The 26,053-nt window shown below is 45.9% G+C and overlaps 5 protein-coding genes across 5 annotated transcripts; 4 read left to right on the top strand and 1 right to left on the bottom strand.

Moving 5' to 3' along the window:
* Window positions 1-5,430: 5,430 nt before the first annotated feature.
* On the top strand, window positions 5,431-5,643 carry N7508_007345 (uncharacterized protein; the record flags this gene model as incomplete). The annotated part of the gene is made up of 1 exon (XM_058465409.1): window positions 5,431-5,643. The coding sequence occupies one exon, from the start codon at window positions 5,431-5,433 to the stop codon at window positions 5,641-5,643; it is 213 nt and encodes a 70-aa protein (XP_058317811.1).
* A 3,148-nt stretch (window positions 5,644-8,791) lies between these two features.
* N7508_007346 (putative ABC multidrug transporter) lies at window positions 8,792-10,365 on the top strand (the record flags this gene model as incomplete). The annotated part of the gene is made up of 2 exons (XM_058465410.1): window positions 8,792-8,794; window positions 9,667-10,365. 2 exons carry the CDS (start codon window positions 8,792-8,794, stop codon window positions 10,363-10,365), a joined length of 702 nt encoding a protein of 233 aa, XP_058317812.1.
* A 3,452-nt stretch (window positions 10,366-13,817) lies between these two features.
* On the bottom strand, window positions 13,818-14,285 carry N7508_007347 (uncharacterized protein; the record flags this gene model as incomplete). The annotated part of the gene is made up of 1 exon (XM_058465411.1): window positions 13,818-14,285. The coding sequence occupies one exon, from the start codon at window positions 14,283-14,285 to the stop codon at window positions 13,818-13,820; it is 468 nt and encodes a 155-aa protein (XP_058317813.1).
* A 1,853-nt stretch (window positions 14,286-16,138) lies between these two features.
* Window positions 16,139-18,884, top strand: N7508_007348 (uncharacterized protein; the record flags this gene model as incomplete). The annotated part of the gene is made up of 3 exons (XM_058465412.1): window positions 16,139-16,669; window positions 16,738-17,457; window positions 17,511-18,884. The coding sequence occupies 3 exons, from the start codon at window positions 16,139-16,141 to the stop codon at window positions 18,882-18,884; spliced, it is 2,625 nt and encodes an 874-aa protein (XP_058317814.1).
* Window positions 18,885-24,320: 5,436 nt separating this feature from the next.
* On the top strand, window positions 24,321-25,592 carry N7508_007349 (uncharacterized protein; the record flags this gene model as incomplete). The annotated part of the gene is made up of 1 exon (XM_058465413.1): window positions 24,321-25,592. One exon carries the CDS (start codon window positions 24,321-24,323, stop codon window positions 25,590-25,592), a length of 1,272 nt encoding a protein of 423 aa, XP_058317815.1.
* Window positions 25,593-26,053: the final 461 nt, after the last annotated feature.

The raw sequence follows: 26,053 nt of genomic DNA on the forward strand, positions 1-26,053 counted from the left end.
TATTCAGCCGAACTTTCGATTCGACTAACCGACCGTACGCGCGCTTTAACCCCGCAAAATAGCCAATATCGAGAGGCTGTAAAAGGTGAGACGAGTGCGGAGGCATACAAATTGCGATAATATTGTTCTTCTCGCAAATTTCGTCGAATTTCGCGGTTAAATGACTTCCGTGGCCGTCGAGTATCAAAAGTCTATACTTCCCTTTCGTACGCGAAGAAGTAGACGGAATAAACTGCTTTTGAAGCCACCGAAGGCTAATTTCGTCGGAAGTCCACCCGTTCGAACTAATATCGAGTCTCCAATCAAGCGGAAGGCCGTCGAGCCAAGATTCAATAAGGACTTTACCCTTAAAAATGATATACGGAGGAAGCGCCTACCCTGACGCGTTTATACACTCGATTGTAGTCACCCACGCGCGATTTCCGGGCTGTAAAAGCGATCTCCGACCGTAGAATTCCTTTCTCGTAATAACTTTTGCGGTCGCAATTAAGCCTATTGCAAACCCGGTCTCGTCAAAGTTATAGATATCGTCGAGATCGATACCGTACGTTAGAATCGTTTTTTGAACGAGAGAGAACTATTCAGAAATGATTTTCGGGTCTTCGCATTTTGCTCGCTAATAATCGTAGCGTCTCGAGAATCGGGCCGATAGGTCAGAATGCCTTTTAACGAAATTCGTAACCCAATTTTGGCCGACCGAAGGAGGAGGGATAGATCCACGCGCCGCGAGTAGTAAGTCTGCTATTTCTCGTATAGTAGAAGGCCGAGGGGCTACTCCACGAGAATCCATTGAGAGAATCCATTTTCGAAGCGATTCCTCCTCAATTTCAGTCAATTTGTATAAATTTGCGCGAGATTCAACGCGGTTTTTAACCCCATTAAGGCGTGTAGCGAGAGTTGAATTCGGTAGTTTGAATTGGCGTGCTGCTTCACGAATAGAGGTAAATTCTTGCTTCCGAATAGCCTGAATAGCTAATAAGATCCTACCCTCTTGCTCCGTACGTTTTTGAGAGGATTGAGTACGAATTGGTGGCATATAGGCCTCGCCCATACCCGTGGGTAAGCGGGTTTTACCCGACCCATACCCATTTCTTGGCGGGTTTTGGGTCCAAAGTCTATACCCGAGGTCGGGTATGGGTTTTGATAGTCATACCCGACCCGACCCACGGGTTACCCACGGGTTAATAAACAGTGCAAACATGGAGAATCTCGTGACATACACAAATTGTGCATTTTTTTGGCTGTATTTATATGTATTCTGCTTACAGGTAGTCACGTTTACAGATACTGGATAGCAAAATAAGTGTGAATAGCTTCAATTTCATCAAAGACTAATACTCTATAAACTGATCGTCATAAACCCGTGGGCGTTTTCGAGATCTTCCTGAGACACGCTGTTGGGTCTCAGGTAGGGGTACATCATCCTCTTCTAGCTCTTCATCATCCTTACGGCCCTCAGTATCCTGTTGCAATGCAATACTCCTTCTCCTCTTTCCAAGAGAACCTTCTGAATGACCTTGCACAGCTGCTTCGGTTTGAACAAGAATAACAACCGATTGTGTATCATCCTCGTTCCCCTCCTCATTATCACTAATTGGCTCAATTGTATCTTCTAGCTGTTGTCCATCTGGACTATCTCTCTCCTCATGATCCGCTTCTATATCGCCTTCAGAAAAGTACTCCTTCTAGACAGCAATCACGTCTTCTTGGACCTCAAACTCGGTCGTGTAACGATACAACATGATTTCCTGAATTGTTGTAGCTTTCAGTGAGCCGCGACGATAGTGACAGATATCCCGCGCTGTATTAAACAGCCGCTCAACGCCCGCGCCAGTCGCAGGAATCGAGAGAATATCTCGTGCGAGCTTTGCAAGTATAGGAAATGTAGCCTGGTGCTCCTTCCAGAACGCGCGAACTGGCATAGTAGCAGTAGTTGCTAACGAACATTGATTAACCCAAGTTTGACAATATAAAGACTAGGTATACTTACCACCATCAAGATATGTTGTAAGTTCGTTCTGCTGACAAGCTTGAGATACCTGGTTGAGGCTGAACATTTGATCAAGATCTAGGCTTAAGCCTTGCGTAGTAGGCTCTTGATCACTGCTAGTTTGTTCTTTTAACCGACGTTGCTTATACGGTTCAAAGTAGTCCTCAAAGCTCTGTCGATATCGAGTAACTAACTCAGGCCCACCACCCCATTCTCTACTTCGGAAGAACTGGAGCTTTAGGTGCGGAGCAAGCATTGTACCAATAGCAAAGATATCACCATGGATATCCTCCGTCTTACTATAGTACTGCCTTAGCTTTTCCTCGGCTGCGCGGAGAGCAGTGAGCATAAGCTTTTTCCAGGCGACATTCTTCCTTACAAGCTGCCTGATTGACTTTTCAAGATGATCAAAGAGCTTATTGTAGATTGCAAAGATCAGGTGGATAGTGACATCCTTTGTCTTTGATAGTGCAGTCGTAAATCGGAAGAATGGCTGTGTAATTAGGAGTAGATAATCAATCTGACGCCATTGCTTATAATCAAGCTGGAGGTGGGGATAGCCATACTTTGAACAGAATTCAATTAAGTAGGATTGTAGTCGTTTAGCTCGGCGAAGTATTAAGAATGTCGAGTTCTAGCGCGTACAGACGTCCTGTATTGGAACAAGAGCGTTCGAACCCGTCTGAAGAGACAGGAAAGCTTCACGACGTTGGGGGCTCGCGTTAATGAAGATCGCTAGGCCCCGAAGCTAATGCGATGTTAGAATTAGACATCTACTAGATTAATCAGGGGCGAACCTTGTTCAGAGTGTCAATAATCTCCCTTTTCTGATGCCTAGCCCGAACTGACTGTTCCTGGGATTCAGTCCATTCGGCCTAGGCAGTGTTGTTCTTTGGTTCTGCCTTCATCTGTCCGAGAAGTTGCTTCAAACTTAATTGTATAACGTGGGCCATACATGGAACTCGAATGATTGCTGTACTATTACCGAGATCAAGAGACTGAACCGATTCTTGAATACTTGCCACTAATGTGTTATTGTTTGATGCATTATCGGTAGTGATAGTAAGCACTCGATCGGCCAGATTATGATTCCGTAGAAGCCGAAGTAGAATAGCACTAAGATTAGCACCAGAATGTGCTCCACGAAGTGGTTCAAATCCAAGAAGCAGCTCTCGATAGTTCCAGTCTTTGTCAATGAAATATCCAGTGACTGCCATGAATGCTTGGGCAAAAGGGGACGTCCAACAGTCAAGGGCAATTGAGATTTTCCCATCTTCGGGCAAGCTCTCGAGTATTTTCCGATGGCGTTCGAAGACTGTAGTGCGTAGTCGACTCCGTGCTACCTTTGCAGACGGAATATTGACATCCTTAGGAGCTCTTTGGGCCATGGCTATAATATCCCGGAAGCCTGCGTGCTCTAGGAGCTGGAATGGTAGTCTTGATTCAGTAATAAACCGAAGAAGACATGATTCCCACTTTTCTTGGCTAAACGGGGTATCGGTAGAAGGTACTGGCGCCTTAAGAAATCATTAAAATCGACGTATATAAGGATAAAGAGGGTATTATACCGCTTGCATGAATTGCCTAATATTTGGGCCTCTCTTCTTTACACCGCAGCTTGCAACATGTTTCTTCATGGTTGAAGTCCCATCACCAAGCCCTGGGTGGTTTAGAATAGCCTTGCAAAGCTTACACATTACCTTCGGTTCCCCATTAGTAGCCCTGGCTACCTGGTCAAAATGATCCCAAACATCAGAGAAGTGCCGTGAGTCCCAGCGTAGGCGCTTCTTTCTTCCAAAGTCTGATTGTAGCCACTATTGTACGAACTCGATAGTCATTTCTTTAGTATATACCACATATAGAGTGACACGGTTAGGTCGAACAGTCTCGAGGTTGGGTGGAATCGGAGACAAGAAGGTTTGTAGTGTGAAATCGGAGTCGATTGCGGAGCTTGCGACCGGAGGAAATGCCTGTTGACTAATCGATGGATCAGGGGTAAGGTCGTCCGAAGGAAGAATTGGAAGGTTATCTAGTAGTGGGAGGTCTATGTCATACGCAGATGATGCGTAGGCATTAGTGAATTGAGACATTAGGGACTGTACACATTGAAGGGTTTCTCGCTGATGACTGTTAGACGACTTACAGAAGATTCTAAAACGCGTAGACTTATATTTGGGGGCCTCGCGATACCCCTGTTCTTCGAAGACAAAAAGATGATATATCAATAAAGGCCTACACAGGAAGAAGAAAAGGCATGTTAATTGGTTTATCGCATGCATGCAGAACGGGTAACCCGCGGGTTACCCGCCAAGAACCCATAAACCCATAGGTTACCCGCTACACTTAATACATTCCCTTCAAGTTGGTCCCGAAGTACTGACGGCCATCGAAAAAAGCTTGTACGGTATATAAGGCTTTGTAGAACACCATAACTTAATAATCGTATTAACTGACGGCCGTCAAAAGTACTAGTGCGATTGCTTATAGTCTATGGCACCCTTTTTGTGACGGCCGTCAGAACTTTGATGCCTTTGTTATAAATATCCGCTGAGTTCACTGCACGTCTTATATATATATTTCCTATCTACAGAGCAGTATTCCAACAAGCATTTTTTTCACTACCACAATTATATAGAAAAACGCCGAGAGCAATGTCTATAACATTACCACGACTTACTATTCTGAAAACAAGGCAATTTCCTGAAATTTCACAAAAGAAAGAGAGGCTTTCGGGAAAGAACAGCAGACGTGACTGGAACAGAGGTAAATAACCGTAATGTAATTGACTTAATCAGCAGCCTTATCCATCTTGGCACGGCCTATTTAGGATAGTTATGCTGAAACGGGTTCTTGGCGGGTAACCCGCGGGTACCCGCCAAGAACCCGTAAACCCGTGGGTTTGGGTTTGGGTTTTGGGTCCATACCCGACCCATGGGTACGGTTCCTGAAGTCGTACCCAAACCCGACCCAAAGCGAGGTCTAGTGGCATAGTGGGTGGTTAAAGAAGAGAGATCTAATTAACTAACGCGTTTTTGGTGGGGTGTCCAGCTCGCTTGTGTGTCCAGCTCGCATGTGAATTACGTTACTTGTTTGATTGGCCACAAGCAATACGGGATCAAAAGGCTCAGTCTCCAATAGTCTCATTACTTTCTAGGTGGGCATCCTTCCGTTGGATTGTACCCTAATGATTTATTGAGTGATAAACGACAACCGTGCGCGCGTTCAAGCTTGAAGGTACTGGTAGTATATATAGTCCTATAGATCCCTACTCGAATGCTGTATTAAAAGTTCCAACGAGATACATCCTAGCACTTATCAATCTATCGGCAAAAGCGTCTTTCACTTGGAGGTATCAAATTCCATGCCATTTATTGGTTGTCATTCATTCTAATTTCTCAATTAGATGTGTTGGTTACGGTATAAGACTTTCGACGGTCCGAATGGCTGTGGCTGCACCTTCTTCATTGCGGTCCAGCGTTGCACTATGTCTGAAGGGCGCCACGATCGAGCCTACTGCGAACCACCAAGTGGCAAAGTTCGAGATCTTCCTCGATTATATCCTGATGCAGACAAAAGGCACGCTGGTAAATGCCCAGTATGCCTTGGCATTACTCCTAGCAGCTCTGAATTTTCTGAATTTGGAGAGTAATTGAGACCAGGAAATTGTATCATTGTTTTGTGTATAGCTGAGGAGAGTCTCATAAGGCTAGTCAGCTGCCAATTCATTTTCACTTTGCTGCTATCTGATTCTAGGCCCGAAATTTTGTGGCATGCTGTAACTCGTTTGCGAGTTTCTGTCCTCGTCGAAAACATGTACTCACTGTGATTACTTCAATACATTTTCCACGAAAGTCTTGCCCAGGACATTACTCATACACTTGTTGTAAATCCTAATATCTGACATATTGATCTCATGCTTGACCGCATCACCGTCTCACCATCATATATGTGGACAACATAAACGGTCATCTCACTCGGACTTACAATATTCGCCGCCTATTCGGAAAAGCACCAATAGTGAATACCAAGAAACTACCTTATTTGTTGCACAGCCAGTCTCGACAAACCGCATGCAATAGTCTCTACACCTTGGAAGTATCGCAATTCCGCTTAGTCAAGCCTGTATATTGACACGGTTGACCAAGAGTTATTGATGGTCGAAATGTAACTTCTTCAAAGCCCTGCATAGCTGGCTAGGGTATCCATTAGCGTGTTCTTTAATTTCAACTCTAGGTCTCGGACATCGCAACCTGCGATGACCAAAAGGACACTCCCTGCTAGGTCGAGTGTAGGTCGGGCAAATACTTTTTCACTTATCTAATAGTTGTTGGTGTGAATAATATTAATCTAATCTTCTCAATGGTGCGCTCGCAGTAACGTATTCGGTAAGCGAGCTGGACATGTAAGCGAGCTGGACACCCATCCAAACCAATTATTTTTAAATACAATTATTTCAACCAAAACGCCATTAAATTCAATAAGCTAAAATCGAGGTCTATTAGGACAGGCATTTCTCTTATGACCCTCAATTCCACATGATCCACACTTCGGTAAGGCCCTCGTACGCGGCTGTAAAGGTGCCGGAGGCGGTTTTGGCTGACGGGGTATTGGCGCTTCAATTACTGGTTCTTCCACCTGAATAAGCTCTAGAGCCTCTGAAACTGATAGGCCTTGCTCTCGAGATATCTGCCTAGTAGACCGAGTCCGTTTTCTCTTTTTTTTCTCGTTTTCGGCCCGTAATTCCTTATTTTCCTTCGCTAGAAATATAGCGTTATGCATTGCAAGCTGGCAGCCTTTGATAAGCTGATTTAACGCGCGATCTGATGGGCTCGGTGGACTTCGCGATCTTGTACGAAGTAAAGCTTTAATTGAGGAAGCTTGCCGACGTAGTTGTTTCTCGGTAAAGGGGGTTTTTGGTGTGAAATTACGGCTCGATTCACTCCCTCGGCTCGGAGGGGGGGTCGGGGTTCGAAGGCGAATATCGAGCTTCGAGATTACTCGATCCGGGTCGTAAGGCACTAAACCGGCGGCGGCGAAGCAATTCTTAATAGTCTCCGATTTAAATGCCTCGATTCGCGCGGATAGGTAAGCTTCGAGGAAGTCTAATTTATCGATATGGTTGATCCTAAGCCGCATTTTCGTTTCGATAAGCCGACTATACGAGCGCTTTAATACCGCAAAACAGCCAATATCGAGAGGCTGTAAAAGGTGAGACGAATGCGGAGGCATACAAATTGGAATAATATCGTTTTTTTCACAAATTTCGTCGAATTTCGGGGTTAAATGACTTCCGTGGCCGTCGAGTATCAAAAGTCTATACTTCCCCTTCGTACGCGAAGAAGTAGACGGAATAAAGAGCTTTTCGAGCCACCGAAGTCCAATTTCATCGGAAGTCCACCCGTTCGGACTAACCTCGAGGCGCCAATCTTTCGGAAGGCCGTCGAACCAAGACTCGACGAAGACTTTGCCCTTAAAAATCACGCACGGAGGAAGCGCCCACCCCGACGCGTTTATACATTCAATTGCGGTAACCCACTCGCGATTTCCGGGTTGTAAAAGTGCTCGCCGACCGTAGAATTCCCTTCTCGTGATCACCTTCGCGGTCGCAATTAAGCCCATTGCGAAACCGGTCTCGTCAAAGTTGTAGATATCGTCGGAATCGATACCGTACGAAAGGATCGTTTTTTGGACGAGAGAAAACCATTCACGAATAACTTTAGGGTCTTCGCATTTTGCGCGCTCGTAGTTATATCGCTTCGAGAATCGGGTTAAAAGATCGGGATGCCTTTTCACGAAGTTATAGACCCATTTCTCGCCGACTATTTGAACTGGTATACTTCCGCGGGCCGCGAGAAGAAGATTCGCAGTTTCTCGTACAGTAGAAGGCCGAGGCGCTGCTCCACGGGTATCAAGAGAGATAATCCATTTTTGAAGCGATTCCTCTTCGATATCCGTTAATTTGTGTGAATTGGCGCGAGAAATCGCGCGGTTTTGGACACCCTTAAGGCGCGTAGAGAGGGTTGAATTCGGTACATTAAATCGACGCGCTGCTTCGCGTGTAGAAGCAATTTCTTGATTCTTAAGAGCCTGAATAGCTAATAAGATCCTACCCTCTTGCTCTTCTCGATTTCGAGAGCTTTGAGAGCGAATTGGTGGCATAGTGGGTGGTTAAAGATAGAGGGTAGTATAGGAATTACGCGTTTTGGATGGGTGTCCAGCTCGCTTACATGTCCAGCTCGCTTACCGAATACGTTAGTCGCTATGTTAGTATCAGAAATGCCACACTTTTAGTTGAGATACTGTGTGGATCGCATGGTTTTTATTACGTGGCCGCTATCAGCTAACTTATTCAAATAAATCCTACTTACATAACTGACATGCCAGGCTTGCCAAGCAAGTCTATAGTTACCACTTGCCCAAGTGGGTGCCTTAATACAGAGGCATCAAAAGTCTGACCAGAAACCCTGCCAAGCCTCCGGGATCATAGTCTAGCGGCGGTGGAATCACCTGACTTTAGATGACAACTAATGCAAGGGGTTGATCAGGTCAGCGGTCAGGTGAGCTTTGCAATAATCATAAATGAGGGTGGAACCACAACCAAAACACCTTTTCACTCATTCGCTTGCCAGCTAAACTTTCCAATGTGCTCTAAGAGAGTGATACTGCGACTTCGGGAAGATGACTTCCCAGACATGTCATACACAGAAATCATTGCAAGTGTGAAGGCGTATTTGATCTTCACTGGACGCCCTGCAGAGGAGGCACTGCAAGGGAAACATTTTTGGCACTTTCAACCTTCAAATGGTACAGCAAAATCAAGGTTTCATATCGTCATCGACATCGATAGAGCCGGTCATTCGGGCGATATCCAGCAGACTTTTCCTCATGAGATTTATCGTGTCATGAAAACCCAAGAAGAGATGTGAGCTAGCGTGATGGCTGCATGAATCTATAGAGCAAAAACTGATCACTTGCCTTAGATGCATAGTCCCTTATCCCCGCGAAATGGTGCGCGACAACCTTTTATGCAAGATTCGCGTTTTTTCAGATGCTTTCTATCCCTGGGGACAAGAACAGGTGGTCGAAAATCGTCTCAATCTATAAAGGTGTTTTCAACGGGCCCCACTACCCCACGGGAATGACCACGGCATCAATTACCTGATGGGGTCTTTGGGTTGTTGCCACATATGGCGGAAATGTGTTCCGTTCAACAGGCATTGCAATTGATTCATTGGTTGTATTTACTATTTTTTGATACCAAATGCCATAGGACTCCAATATGACCAAATAGATCGATGGTCAACAACTTAGCTTCAGCCCAAGAAGTGAGCATCGCTTGCATCAGTTCTTGCATGTGCATCATCGTCGACGAGGACTAGATTTCAGATCGGTGAACCCACTGGAATCCTTCGATATATTTAGTCTGTGGAAAATTGCCATAATGAGGAGGAGCTTGGCTTTCTCCTATGAGGATCACTACATTTTACGCTTCTAAGCGCCCTTTCGTGGACATGGAGAGTTCCAGAGGCGTTCCCGGCGTTACATGCCAATATACCTTAGCGCCGTTATGGCACCTGACAGGCAGAAGAGGAAATGGCTTTGGAGATTCACGATACTTCTATGCTACATGAAATGTTATTTATTTCCAAAAATTCCAAGCATTTTCCAGATCCCAGCCTCCAGTCCGATTACGAAACCTGTTCCTACACAGCATCAATGGCAGCGCTCTAGTTGGACGGACAGGCTCCGGAAAAACAACAATCCTCAGGCTCCTTCTCCGACTCTACGACGTGACGTCAGGCCATATTGAAATCGACGGTCAAGATATTCGAGACACAACTCTCAGCTCGTTGCGCGAAACCATCGGGGTCGTTCCACAAGATCCCGTCCTGTTCAACGCGTCTATCCTTGAGAACCTGCGATACGCTCGACGATCAGCTACAGATGAGGAGATCCAAGAAGCATGTCGCGCTGCGGCTATTTACGAGAAGATTTTGAATTTTGTAGATGGGTACAGCACTACAGTTGGAGAAAATGGTGTCAAGCTATCTGGCGGAGAACTGCAGCGGATTGCCATTGCCCGAGTCTTATTGAAGAAGTCACCAATAATTCTGTTGGATGAGGCTACCAGTGCTGTGGATTCAGAGACGGAGTCAGAGATCCAGGTTGCTCTTGACCGCTTGAGAGCTAGACGCACTACTTTTGTCATTGCGCATCGTTTTTTGACTATTGTTGGAGCGGATCGGATTCTTGTTTTGCATGAAGGGCAGATTGTGGAAAGTGGGAGACACCAGGAGCTGGTGAATCAGGGTGGGAGATATCAAACTCTTTGGGAGCATCAGTTTGGTGGTGATCAGGTCAATAAAGCACTATAGGAAACCCTAAGCCCTAAAGCCATAAGGGGGAAGAGATTGAGGGCACAAATTGATGTCTATAGTAAACTGGCAATTGGCATTTCTAAACACGTTGGTTTCCAGGGTTTTTCCTCAGTATGTGCTACATCCCACTGGCTTTGCATCCCTCCTGCAAAGAGGTGCGATATGCTTTTTCCTTGAGAGGCGCGGAACTGTTTATCAACGGGCAACTTCCTGTTCTGACATGTCAGATTATGTGGTCGAAAAGGTGTTTATCCTCTTGGAATTCTGTCTCACCATCGCAGTGTTCAACCCAATGCCAAGAAACCAGTAAAGTCTCCATTTTTTTGGTAGTCTTAATAATAGATGCAAGAGTCTGACCAGTCACACCTCCCAGAATTATATTGCCGAGTGTGTTCAACTGCTCAAAGTATGAGATATGACAGTGCTCGAGCAGCTGCTGGGCAGTTTCTGGAGTTTCTCCGAGAGCTTTCACAATCCAGGAAAAGGTCAAATCGTTGGGTTTGAAAGATATCGGAAACGATCCATACATGCAGTGGCCTGTAGAATCAACCAAGTTGACAAAGATTTGGGTTGTCCCCAATACCTTGTGCCTGGGCATGCTGAGATAAAGGGTCACAGAGGGATATTAAGTATTTTTCGAGAATGGAGGGTGAAAAAACAGGGGTGGCATTGTATCTTAAAACAATGGCCAGTCCTCGACTTGCTCCGGGGACACCGGTCCGATGCGTTTGGAGCCCTTGTATTGGTCGAAGATGCAGGAAGCCAATTATACCCTGCTCCTGAGCTGGAACCACCAAATTCCGATGAATGGACCATTCGGCTTCTAGAAACGGGACACTAAGGCCTGCATTGAGATCTGATCCCTTGGCATCGACTCTGTCCGTCTTGTGTCTAGACCTTGTCCTGTAACGGAACAAGACACGCTACATGCTATGATCCTGCCAATGAGGCTGAAGACAAACCGTAACTGGTGCAGGATTCAATGGTTCTATTAATGCCTACCAGTACCATATTGACTTGAATTGGCGATCTACCACACACTCGGGAAGTAGATTGAGCTTGAGTTATCTCTCCTGCTTCTTGTGTGGTGGCTACGTACCCCTTTAATATATTCACCTTCGCCCCGACTGTCTACCTGTCATTGGTCCCTGGGAGTGAGGAGCGGGAGTCAAGCAAGATACTGGAAAGGAATACCAAGAATAGTGGAATGGAATAAATGGATAACCTCAGAAAAGGTACGTTAATCAATACCATAGTCAGCTTTGCAAAGGTCCAATCAGTACAATTTATCGTAACCTCCCTGTCGATCATGAGAGTGTCCACTTGGTCTAGCCACTCATTTCATCTTGGAACACGTAAGTACTAATTATGTTCGATTCATCGAATCTCAATCTAATTGGGTGTTGGTTGCGGGCTAGAATACGGGCTTGGGGTCAGATTTTGATTCCTAGGAGCACAGCCCGACAGTAGTGAACTAACACAAAGGACTAGGATGCTCAAGCATGACTCGTGCCCCTGAGTCCATCGCTGCCTAGATGCAGTTCTGTCGCCTGGGCGTAATGGTGGCGTATTCCCGGAAATTATTCTTTTCATCAAAATAACGCTATATAACCTGCTTCCGTTTCCAGAATCAGCTATGCAGGACTCTGCTCAATTCCTCTTCCAGTGAGCCCAAATGTCGGCCAATCACGATGTTCTCGGATCATTACACAGTCAAACAGGCTCCACTGCTACCGTTCCTGTTGAGCCAACGCAAGCTTCTCCCCGGAGATTTCCGCCTTACCAACAGCAATATATTTCTCCGGCAGCCAGCACCATTTTCGAAGCATACAAATTTTACAGAGCAATGGCAACCTGGGCATGCGCAGAGCGGACTGTACTGTGTTTGGAACGCAAAGAGCTTTGCGAGATGATCCATTTGCGTGCAGAAGAATATTCTGTTGAATGGCAGTACAACAGGCTGAGCCCTGACCAGCGCGCTCAAGTCGACCGACTTGTCCAAGATCGAGGAGCAGATTATCCCGGGATGATATGGAGTTATGTCTATGCTAAAGAAAATTCTTATGCAAAAGTGACTCGCAACCCTCATTCAAATGATTTCGAAACGACATCCATGGTGATCATTCTTATGGGGAGACCCAGGGAACAGACGATGTATCGCAAAACGCGCATGGGAGTTTATGTGAACCTCACGGAGTCTGGTCATTCCAATGAGGGTGCGATGAATCATTCAAGATCTTTCGGTGTAACACCCCACTTGGGGGTCTCAGGAATAGACTCGGCTGGATATTATGGAACCCAGGGGCCGCATTCTACCCCAATGCCTGTGGGACTGTATCCGAACCAGGGATCGGATTCAGGACGGGCAGTGGCAGACTTCTCGACTCAACTCGACTCGGGTCTGCTACCTGTATATGTCAAGTAAGCGTTTCCTTACCCCCTCTTCCTTCAATTGCTATATTTACTCGCCAAGTGTGGCCGAAGTTTGGACTGCTCACAACCAGCCCTGTTCTAAATGCTAATTTTGCGATTTCCAGTGGAAATTATAGCAGTGACGGGATACTGTCATCTGTTAGCCACCCTGATCAACGGTTTGCTCACCCTAGCGGTGCATTACCTGTCACTGACAGTTATCAAATTCCGCCACAGCTTCCTGGGCAACACCAGCAGCTGTCCAGCGGTCAGAGCTCTCGCCATTCAAACTATTCACGGCAATATCCACCCGGTCCAAATGTACCAAGCCAGAAGAGAACGCAGTTCGGACATTCTGACTTTGGGTTTTCTTCCGCAACGTGCGAGCGAGATGAAGAATTCAAAGCACCAATTCCGAAGAGGATCTGCCGGCTCCGTGGGATCCATCAAGGCCATGGCGTTCAGAACCAGGATGTTGAGGATCGTACTTCCTGAGCTGCACGATCCTAAGTATTGCCGCGGACACCTAACATGAACAACATTGGCCTCTAAAGCACGTCAACTTGAGTGAGCTACACAGTCCTAGTTGGATTTATTTTTCATGGGGCGTGATGGCTGAAATAGGCGATGGTCGGAACAAAGGCCCAGTGAAGGTATTCTTGAGTTGAAGGACGATATAACATGGGCGACAGAAACAATAACATGTTTCAGCATTTGGAAGTTCTACCGAGCAAGATGCTGACACATGGTCACACATTAATACTATCATCCCAGTCTTCCTACCAACTCTCTTCCCGTATTGCGCGAAAGTATTATGTGAATAGTTTGAAGCGAGTAAGACATATGCATACGTTTCGCCCCATACTCGTTTAAAAAAAACATTCGTGCCCCTCGAAAGGTGCATGAGTAAATTCTCCGCAGTTGGCTGATGACTGGCATAAGGTCAAGTGTGTGAACATGCAGCGTCTTCCATTACAGTGAGGAGTAATAAGTCAAGATGTGGAAGGGACCGCTTTGTGGATGCAATTGAATTACGTCTATTGCTGCTTGATACAAATTGACATTTCCGCTAGATCGACCAACTGCTGTTGGTAAACCTCCAGGAGACTTTCAATGCGTTTGTTTTCGGTCTCGAACCAGCGGATCCGGCGTGGGTCATTTGATATGTAAATTGAACTCGCCGCCAGGTTGTATTGACGTCTCATTTGCGTCAAAGCACCGAATGCGGTTTCGGGAAACGAGCGACCGAGTTCGGCAGCGAAAAGAGGGTCAGAGCTCAGCAGACGCAAATGACTTATGTCAGTGAAGTGCTCTCTGATTCGACTAACAGTGTTCTGTTCAACCGCCAAGTCAAACTGGCTTTTGCCCAGAGGAATGGCCAGGAGGACCGCATCATGAAGACCGTGCTCCACCGATTGAATCTCTGATTGGATATGATTGAGGGCATAGCAATCGTTGGAGCCTTGTGTGCAAAGATCGCAGTCAAGGGGAGCTGCGATACGCATGGTCTATATACTGAATGTCAGTGACATGGTGGTCGTAGAACGACAAGGAATACTGACTGTTAAAGACTCCATGTTGAAACATGTAGTGTCGGACCTAGGTTGATATTCCACGAAACCCACTTTCCCTTGGTGACAAGTGGTTTCTTACAAAGGGAAGCCTCTTTTTAAATGGTGAGCAGTCACCGCTCATCTGCAAGCCGCCCAAGTCGCGAAGATGGTCCTGCATCATCGCACAAACAGCCAATCTCTCAGCCATAAAGCATAATTTTATCCTTGACGTATCCGGAGGCAACCGAGAAGTTTAGTCTTCTATTGCGCATGCTCTTGGCACTGGAGCGGAGGCACACTGAACTACAGACACCTTGAAAGGCCGGCAGAAAGAGTAAGATAGGAAGCGACTTGATCTTATTTGTTATCGCTTGATAGGGCTATTGTCTCATTGTTTGCGTATTCAATTGGCACTAGCGTGCATAAGCTGGGTGTTTTCATTTCGCTCAAGCATTCTCAGAGCCTGTGTTCTGGAATTATCGATTAAAATTCATAGACATTTTTCTCAGATCGGCGCCCGTATTTTGTGACAATGACCTTTCCAAAGACCATGTCACAAAAGCTGGTGGGGTAGTCATTTCTGACCAATGAACGCGTCTGGTACCATATAGAAGAACGCTACAGTCAGTGGACATAAGTTCTTGCATCCCCCTATGGCCCCACCTAGCTCACCGCCACTATAGATTTATACCGCCTACCTAAAACGCGTAGTATAGAACCACGCTAACATACGCGCATTTTTGTCAAAAACCCAGGATTTGTCTCTTTGAAATTACTACTTTTTATATGCTATACCCTTTCTGCTACCCTCTCTCACTATGGTAACTCGCTCTAAGGATCTTACTCCTGCTATACGTGAGCGTATATGCGAGCTCCATGCTATTGGATGGGGGTAGACTGCGGCATATCCTCTCCATTGGATATTGGGTCACATACCATATCCACAAATTGAGGATAATGGATATTGCTTCAATACCATATCCTCAATGGGGATATCCATGGATATCCACTTGGATATGAGGATATTTTGCGGATATCCGCACTAGCATAAATCATCTACTTGGAGGTAGTCATGTGCCTCTTATACAGCTTACCAATTTATTTTTCAGAACAAAAGATATACATGTTCGGTCATGACCATAATTCCGACCTTGTTTATCCTATTCGGCAATGAAATAATAAGAAATAGTCTTGTATTGAGCAACATATATCGCCTTTATCATTACTTACAGTATTAATCTCACTTTTAAATGTATTAGAGGATATAGGTGAGTTTTTGTTATTCTATAGTACTTTACCGTAGAAATATATATTTACTCTATATAGTAGTAGAGAATATTTTAGCTGAACTCAGTAGATACGATTGAAATCGCTGTTTATCTGTTGAATCTAATAAGCTCGATATGAAAAAAATGGTTTGATCTACCTTTAAAAGTGTATTAACTTCTTAAAGTGTAATTTGTATAACATTATGAAGAAATCTTGGTCGGAAGCTCTGATATTATAGACTTCTGATTTATTTTCCCTGAAATCAATGCCTGAGGATAATTGAGGATATATAGCGGATATCCGCACAGATATCCACGGATATCCACGGATATCCTCAATTGTCCTTAAATATCCGCACTAGTGATTAGTAACAGCCAATCATCGCCATTGAAAGTTCAAGATATGTGGAAAACGCGCCCGTGAGTCGTGACTTTGTTTGCTATACCCCTGATACTCCCAGCTAGTCTTACATGTACGTTTCTCTCTCTCTTTTTCTCTTAATGCCTATTCCTAGGTAACCCGTGATCAAGTACAATATGTCTTACTCACAGGCATCTCAGTCCCAGTACTCCTTCTACGCCGATTCAGATCTAGGTCTGAATCCCGACATACTTCATTCCGATGACATATCCGCTCTTATTAGCAGCCAGACTGTATTGACATCTGTGTCGCAAGTTTCATCTCTAACTGCACCTCTCTCGCTTCCTCGTGTTGGCCCCCCTCTTCAGCAGTACTGGGTCCTCTATTCCTCTAAGCCTAGTCGGGAGATGGATGAATCCCGGAAGAGCTTTGTAACTTGGTGGCTAAACACAGAGTTTGGATCAAAGCCAGATATACAAGACTCTATCCGTTGGGATGGAAAAAAGACGTCTAATATATGGGATAACTTCAATCAAGTTGCACATGAAAAGACTGGCAAGCCAAAAGTTATGTGTACAACATGTCTCTGTACCCTTGTTCATCCAAGATTCCGCCGTGCTGGTTCATCGCCAATGAATGCACATATCAAGGCAGGCTCCTGTACTCGGAAGCCTGTCCAGAAGATTGATCAGATGCTCAAACAAATGGTATGTTTTTCATCTATAACCTGGACTCTCAATATCTCTCTTACTTATCTTTATATACTATCCTAAAGCCGACTTTCCCACAAAACCCATCCTTCTCCCAGGAGCGTCTAGCAAAAGCGATACTAGACTTTATCTCTACCGCTCACCTACCTTTCCGAATCATTGAGCATACCCAATTCAAGGATCTAGTAGAGGTTATCCAACAAGCCCCGAGCAAGGTCAATATCCCATCTGCGCGAAGTATGCGGCGTTATCTCGACTCCACAGTCAAAAGCAGCCAAAAAGAGATTCTTAGAAGGCTTCCAGATAGGAGTCGCCTTTCAATAGCCCTTGATTGCTGGACGTCGCCATTCCAGCAAGCATTTATGGCTGTCACAGGTTATTTCCTTGATCAAGATTGGAATTACTGTGAAGTTCTTCTTGGATTTGAGCATCTTCACGGATCACATACGGGTGAGAATCTAAGTAAGACCGTGATTCAGCTTCTGACTGATCATGAAATCACCGACCGCGTATTATCCGTGACCACAGATAATGCAACTAATAATAACACCCTGATGATGAATATCCAAGAGACAATTCAGTCACAAAGCCGATCGGATACGTTGATCTTCCGAGTTCCATGTATTGCGCATGTGATCCAGTTAAGCTTGAATGAGCTTCTTGGGAAGCTGAAAGTGACGCCACCGAATAAAGAGATTGAGCTGGAGTGGTCTGATGAACGAACCCATTCATTTCAGACTAAACAATCTAGCTCAACTAGACAAATTGCGGATACTCTAAAAAAGGTGAATTACTTCTCATCCTTAGTCTTTTAATTCATACTAATAAAAAGTCTAAGATCCGAGGTCTTGCTGTGTTTATTAATGCAAGCCCACAACGCCGGGAGGCATTTATGGCCCTGCAAACTAAGGAGCCTCGTTTGATCCCTATCCAAGATGTCCAAACCCGATGGAACTCAACCTTTATGATGCTTAACCGTGCTAAAAGGCTACAACCATTTTATGATCAGTATTGTACACATCATCAATATCTCCACTTCAAACTTGATCAAGAAGAGTGGCGACAGATTGAATATCTTCTTCTTCTTACCAAGCCTTTCTTTGACTTCACTACTATGCTATCAAAGACTAGGGATGTTACTACACATAACATCTATAGTATTTATAACAAGCTTTTCTCTCACCTTGATGAAGCTGAGAGAAAATTGAAGAATAAAGGGGTTATCTGGAAGAAGAGTATGCTCCAGGCTCTTCAGACTGCAAAGAAGAAGCTATCAAAGTATTACACTGCTACTGATCATGAATCGTACGGTGAAATATATGCACTTGCAACGATCCTTTGCCCATCAAAAAAGCTTCGATATTTTGCATCAACAGACTGGCAAGGTGAAATTGACTACGTCAAACACTACCATGGAGTCCTTAAGCGAGAGTTTCATCGATATAAAGATATGCTTCATCATGATTCAGATACTATGGTCGTGCAAGATGCCACTGGAGAGGCCCGAGATGACGACTATTATGATCTTGATACCGCTTGCGCTTCTCAGAACCAGCCACAGGATAAGCTCTCAAAGCCTGAAGATGATGAGATTGCGAGGTATCTTGCCCGCGGGATTGAGAGACAAAAGCCCCGAGCATTCTGGAAAGAGCATGAGAACGAGTTTCCTATTCTTGCAAGAATGGCACGGGATATTCTTTCTATCCCAGCTAGTGGTGCAGGCGTTGAGCGATTATTCAATTGCGCTCGCGATATCTGCCACTATCGTCGTGGCCAATTGAAACCAAGTACGATCCGAGGATTGATGCTTCATCAGCTCGCCACTAAATTTGAAGTTGAGCAGAAGGAGTTTGAGGTTATAAAGGAGCATCTTTCCGCCGGAGAAGCTGTATTGTTAGATCAAGCTCGGAAACCAATACCCCAGCTTGAAACTGTCGAGCCTATTAGTGATAATGAAGAGGAGGAACAAGAGCTAGGCATTGAGGATACACAACGGATAGAAAGCTACGATGAGAACTCAGAAGACGGGAAGACTGATAATCGAAGTAAGCAACTACAGCTTAAACGATCAAGGAAACGATTATCCGAGGCTTCCGATGACGATGACGATGGCCTTCCAGAAATGCTAATAGATGAGGGCATACAAGGACGGTCGGGGCGGATTCGGAAGCAACCAAGATTACCTGATGGATTTCAGTTTGATCTCAGATAGTCTGCGTAACATGAATATGCTACAATTTTGTTTACCAAATTAAAATCTTCAATAATGATTACACTATGAGTACTTGAAAAATACAATAGAATCCGCATAAATAATGCACGCTCAAAAAGGCCATGAGTCTTGGCATGTTTGGCCTGTTTTATATCCATTGGATATCCTCAAATATCCGGAGGATATTGGGTTGCATACCATATCCACAAAATTGAGGATTGCGGATATTAGGTGACATACTATATCCGCAATCTGCGGAGAGGATATGTGGATATCCGTGGATATTGAGGATGTTGCCGTAGCCTAGTGATGAGGATACATCCACCGTGTATGCAGCTGAGCTCCGTGCAATAAAGGTGGCACTCGCCCTAGTGCTAGAAAGCACACAACCGTGGGCTAAGCAAGCGAAGAACCAGATAGTTATCTTCGCAGATAGCCAAGCGGCTGTAAAGGCGCTCCGCCGACCGCGGATGCCGTCGGGACAGGTCTATCTGGCAGGATGCCTAGACCTTATCCGCTAACTCGTGGAAAGGGGCATTCGAACAGAACTCAGATGGATCCCTGCTCATCAGGGGGTTATCGGCAACGAGATAGTAGATCAACGCGCAAAAGGAGCCGCACAAGAACTCGATAGGCTACAGAAACTTACTATCGATATATCCTTCTCGCAGCCGCAGCCAAGCGTCGATTTCGCAGTGAAGCGAAGATCGAGTGGGAGAGGGCGTGGGCAAAGGAGAAGACCAGCCAACCGACAAGACGCCTGATCGAGGCGCCTACAAAGAAGACACTGGAATATTGGTCAGGACTGCGTCAAGCGACTACGTCGATACTTATGCAGCTACTAACCGGGAGAATCGGTTTAGGTGCTTATCTGGACCGTATCAAACGACGTGACACGGCGCGGTGTGACTGCGAATTAGGCAACCAGACAGTGAATCATGTCCTGCTTGAGTGCCCGCTGCACCAGAATGAACGCAACTGGATGAGAAGCGCCCTATCCGACCAGGGAATCGCATTCCGCAGAGACGAGCTTCTAACGCGACCGGAGGCTCGCACAATTGTGGCCGAATTCATGGTCAAAACAGGCCTCAAGTGGCCAATTTCAGACAGTCGATTCAACAGCTTTAGGCGTGGAAGAAGGGGATGAGAAAGAATGACCCCCTAGGACAGTGTGACGGAAGAAGAAGATAACGCCCATTAGGACTACAGTGCCGGTCCACTGTACTCACCTTGATCCAAGCGACCGCGCGAGCGGCAGCCGAGGGGTTGGATGGTTACGTAGAAGAAGTCGTACCCGGTGATACAGGGATCTTGGTGATTCAAGGAAAGCGGACGACGATGCAGAAATGCAGTAAGCGACCGGCGAACTTGGTGATGCAGGGCCTCGGTGATTCGAGGAAGCCAGTGACAGAGAGAGATGCAGGAGTGGAAGAAGGGCCCCTAGCCGAAAGCGCGAGGACGGGGCTACGCTCCTTTGGGTTCAATTTCCTATGGTTGTTCTGTTTGTATCACTATATCCGAGGACGACCAATCAGAATCTTGCGTTGCGAACTTCATGAAGGTCATAATCGATCCGGTGTGCTCGGTTCTTGTCTCTAACGGTACTGAAGAAAGCAACCTCAGTCGCGGGACATACCTGCAGCATGGTCGATGTTGGCTGTTCATTGGCGGCTCTTTTTGCCATCCCTGGATAGCATTGCCTGACGTAAGACCTTTTCCTCGTTCATATATGCTCTCCCGACCGACCCAGACTAGCTTGAAGCTGTCAGTCATGGTTCAAGCTCTTAAATCCGTCTGGCAGGAGACATTCATTTCTTTCTTGGCATGTTTTATAGCATACGTTAACTAGGGGACATGTGTCGTTGGCATTCAACTTCGCAGTATTTCGCCTGTCATTGTCGGAAAAGGACAGCGCAATGTAGAGCTAGACCCTGAAACTTTGCTTCGCGTTCTACCAGTCAACTATTTACCATATCCAGAAAGCGGTAAAAGAAGCAAGACATTGGCTGTATAAAATGCTTTATCGCTATGGCTAAAGACTAAAATGTACCGGGAGCGGGAAAATCTGATTTAACCTGCGGAGCTGATGTGACGTTCTGCTTGCGTAAAAGAGCCGAGTAGGTGAACGTCGCGAGAGGTTGGTCTTAGAAGCATTTAAATTTGAACCGCAGCGCCACTTCTTCGCAGATAAGAACCGACTTTTTCAATCTGCCTCATACTTTCTTTTCTGACCATCATCCCTTCCAAGAGGAAGTCTGCCCAGTACAATGCCAACAGCATTCGACGATCTCTCTATAGAAGATGAACCCACTCAGAATGCCGACTATCTATCCACGGCTTGGAAATTGGAAGACGTCCGAGCTACTAAAAATTACATCCACAAGCGACGAGCAACGCTGCCGAACTTCAAGCGGCTAGAAAATGCTCTCTGGAGGGCATGGACACAACAGGAGCAGAAGATACCATGTTTTTCACCGGTACTGCTTCGATGGTAAGAATCAATGATCAAGTGTGAATGTAATCGATACTTACTAATTTCTCTTGCCTTTATAGGGACAAAGAAAGCGATACAACTTGGCTTTTCGGGCCCCGCAAATCCTTCGCCGCCAAGCTATCGGGCGCTTTTCCTCGATCAGAATCGGACGCTTCCACACTCTCTGGTTCTTCCGAGAAAGATTTTACTTCTGTGGAAACCGGTGATGAACTTCTTAGCAAAAAGAGCATATTACTTTCTCCACGGCGTTGTCAAATACAAAAATCACTCGAAGACAAGGTACGTCTTTATTTTGAAACATCTCCTGACCACAACTGAACCTCTTCCAAACATGCAGTCTGGCGTATCTCGAAAACATCGTTCCCGCGAACTTTCGAACCGAGTCCGCTTCAACGACGAGGTTCAACACTTCCTGTATATTCCAGAAACCGTTTACAGCTATACCAATTTCCTACCTATTTATGAGGCGCAAGAAAGTATCACGATAGATGCGGAGATCTGTCATTTGCGAATGTTATTAGATTATCAGCCGCGGGATCAACACCATGTTGCCGCTGCCACCAACGCATTTCAAGGCTACAGAGGGTTCTTATCAAGCCGCGTTCACGAATCTCGATCCACCTTTGAGTTATTTGACAGGGATGGAGTTTTTCCATACTATACCATCATGTACTATGGAGCTGTTGGCGAAGCCGCCTTTGGAGCTGTACTGATCATCGTAACTCTGGTACATGTTTTTACAGCGAGTTGATAATCTTTTGAAGGATGGTAGAAGGACGGGTGGAAGCCCAAAATGGTAGAGATGTGGCGGAGGGTGTTTACTACTTTGTTGCTAAGATACTCTACTAACTTAAGTTCTTGACTGGATTTAAGGCGAATTCATCTCTTGATATGATCGGTCCGCCGATCTAACAGCCCTGGGGACACACAACTCGGCCCTGAGAGTTCTCTTGCTCCCGGAGGCTTTGTTACAGTTTCAAGGAGCCTACAACCCGCTTCTAGGAGCCACACAGCCCCCAGGAACCCCAGCGTAGCTTCTGGGGCCTTCTACCTCTACCTCGCGGAACCAAAGCCACGTTCCTGTTGACAGCTTCATTAACTCCTGGAACCTGAAGTGCGGTTCCTGGTACTATAGCCTGGCCTTCCGGGAGTAACTAAATGGCTCGGATTTGTGCGCAGGCCTGGTGAAGGTGTTTTGTGATGGCTTTACTCGACCATCGGAGGCAAAAGATCGACTCTAGGACCCATAATTAGGGTTCCAGGAGTGCACTAGCTCCCAGATCCAGCCAATGTGTTCCCAAAACCAATCTCCTATTCACTTAGGAACTGGGCTGAAGGCCCCAGGAATAAATTTCAGTTCCCCAGGAATATGAAGGGCCCCAGGAGCTATGTCAAGGATATAGATGAAGCATGCGGAACGGATGGAGATATGATCCGCACGGGACCCACATGGTGTACATGGGTTCCCCTGAACGCGAGGAAGCTACCTTTCTTTTGCTTCCTCGCGCTACGTCTTGTATCTAGAGTCAACTATAGTTGTTCTTAATATTGATTGTTCATCGTGAAACACTATCCACCTCTATGTATACGTGAGACCCTCACACTCCTAGTAGCTGCTTCTTTGCTCCCAGGAATGTTTCAGGAGCCCCTGGGAGTAAGATAACTCCCAGGGTCAAGAGATGAGCTCCTGGCACTGATAGAACCGTCAACAGGAACGTGACTGGTTTCTTGATAAACATCTCCCTAGATTACAGAGCCCTTTCCTGCAGGCAGACAAGAGGCGAAAGCAGGAATAAGTAAGAAGTAACGAGGCAGAAGCCAGACAGGAACAAGATCACGGTGTTGGATTACAAGAATAATTCCATTCAATGCCCGAGTTCCGATCCTGAACTTTACATATGGCATTGAATCAGCGCCACCAATGCCACCAGCACGTCTTGTCTAATCTGGAGAGCCCAACTACATCATCCAAGTCCTCCAATATGTAGCGCGAACAACACGGTATTCCACGTTCAACGTCTCGGGTTTAGTGCTCACTCTATGGTAAGCCAAAATCAGTGAAGTGTTCCAGGTGTATCGAGGCAAATGTAGCGTACTATGGGCAGTGCAGAACTTCGATCCGCTCTCGGCCCACGTATTACAGCCTTGCTTAACACACTTGATGGCGGGACTTGGCATCTTGGGCTGGTGAAGTAGGGACTTCAAATTGATTATGATGGAGAAATTGTTTGAATACAATAGAGAAACGCAGTAGGAAAGCAGTAGAGTATCTTCGAGCAGCTCCGGGGAAGAACCTACTATTTGAGGTCCAGTCCACCAACACGAATGCAATGCTGCCTGCTGATGCATGCGATACCTCCCAAGGTCTGACGCTGCTACTGCATCAGTCACACTGCCAAGCCTGACATTGGCCTATGAAGTCTGGTAGCCCAGCGCCGCGGCTGAAAGTGTCCCATCATCATACCTGATAAGCACGGGGCCCAGGAGCAAGCTCATGTCCCTCGAAAGTCACGTACCATTGATTGTGACAAGGGTTGCAGCTAAATCGGATCTAGTCTTCTATGCTGACAAGGCCTGTGCGTATATGATGATGACCACTGCGTAAGTAAAGGACACGTGTCAATCGTACACGGTCTATGCAAGTTTGACATTACTTATTCAGCACGGGTCATTCCAGCCACCAGGAGGGGTCGTTCTAGGGTCTTAACAGATAGATACAAGGCTCGACATTATCGTCTCTGCTTCGCTATTTCACGATATCCCCGTTCAATTTCGAACAATGGCAATTTGGCATTGTGATTTTGACGGTTGCAACAAACCTTCTGTTCGCACGTATGGGGACTGCGTCCTTTGTGATCTCCATCTTTGCGCGAAACATTTGGGGCCAGAGTATCATACGTGCCCAAAGTGGGAGGTTTGTGAATCAAATCCTACAAATTGAAATGGCTACTGATTTTTTTCGGTCTGAACAGGATGAGCATCATTACGACCCTGCTGCTCAAGAGGCTGAAAAGAAAGAAATCACGACTCTTATTGAAAAGATTGATATTTTAGCGCTCACTCGACGTGCTAGCAGTCTCCGCGGCGGTCTCGCGTGCTCTGTAGCCCAGGGTCTACAATATGACAGAGCATTGCGTAGCTCAGTTATGGGAGGCATGAATTATCATATCGAGATTTTATTCGAGGATGGGAAAAGCTGGCTCGCGCGTATCCGAAGATTCAACGCTACTTCCCCACCCCCGGAGCTGCGGGATTACATACTGCGCAGCGAAGTCTCAACATTGCAGTTCTTGAGCAAGACAAAAGTTCCTGTTCCTACGGTTTTTGACTTCAATGCAGACGAATCAAACCCTGTCGGTGTTGGTTATATCCTTATGGAGAAGTTGCCTGGAAAATCATTGCGCTGGTCAATTACTACCCCTGAGCAGAGGCAAAAAATTGCTAGTCAGCTTGCGGATATTTACATTGAACTGAAAAGTTATCCCTTCTCGGTAATGGGCTCTTTCAATCAGCAGAACTCTTCTCATGTGGGCCCCATCGCACGAGAGTCATTGACCGACTTTCAGGACTTGCATATGAAAATGCTTGGGCCCTATTCGTCTTCAGAAGAATACTTCACCGCACACATTCGATTGATATTGGATTTGATAATACGACAAGAATCCTACGTCAACCGCCCAGTCGATGCTTTCTTGATACATCGTTTTCTCCTAGAAATTATCCCCAAAATCTTTTCAAGAAACTCTCTCGACGATGGGATGTTCTACTTGAAACATGCGGACGAAAAGGGGGATCAGATCCTCGTTGACAACGACTACAACATAACAGGCATTATTGACTGGGAATGGGCCCAGACTGATTCGAAATCAGCAGCTTTCAACTCGCCAATTGTGCTTCTTCCGGTTGCGGATTTTTACGAAGGGGCTGATCATATCGGCGAAGATGAAGCTTTCTTTGCCAAGTGCTTGGCAGAGAAAGGACATCCAGATCTTGGGGAGATAGTCAGAAATGGGCGGCTTCTTCATCGAATCCAATTCTGTTGTGGATATGACCTCGATGATTGGGACGGATTCATTGGGCTCTTTTTCGGGCTACTCAAGACCTTGGGCATCGAAGGCGATTCAAACTGGGAAACCTGGAAAGCGGAGGCCATGGAAAGCTATCGAGGAGATTTTCAGCTAAAGCAACTCCTCAAACTGTCCGAAGCTGAATGAAAGGGGACGCATTTTCAATCATATGACATACGCTTTATTGCGACAATTCGCGGTATGAATCTAAATACTGCGCCCAAATTAGGCTCATAGAATTACTTGCAATAGTATAAAACCAGAAGGCCTTTTCGCATGGAGGCACGGTTTGTCTAGAGTCGATCTCCTCTTGCCCCTCCAAGGCGGACAAGAGAGGAGGCCAAATCTAGACATAGCAATCATCGTAATCTGAAGCCCGGGCCACCAGTCCTCTTGCCTAGCGACTCGCCTTCTCACAGTGCTTGCCGGATTGACACGGATCCTGTTCTCCAACCGTTTTGTAAGTCCCCTATTCCAATATTCTTCCCGTATCTATCTATCACCCATGCAATGTCAAACGCTAAATTTCGCCTCAAGTTCTTTGCCAGAAAATACGCAACCTCCGCGCGATCTTCTCATTGATTACCGCTACCCGAAGTCTGTGTCGA

Source organism: Penicillium antarcticum (assembly GCF_028974205.1).
Source record: "Penicillium antarcticum strain IBT 31339 chromosome Unknown utg000007l_segment0_segment0, whole genome shotgun sequence".
Lineage (NCBI taxonomy): Eukaryota > Fungi > Ascomycota > Eurotiomycetes > Eurotiales > Aspergillaceae > Penicillium > Penicillium antarcticum.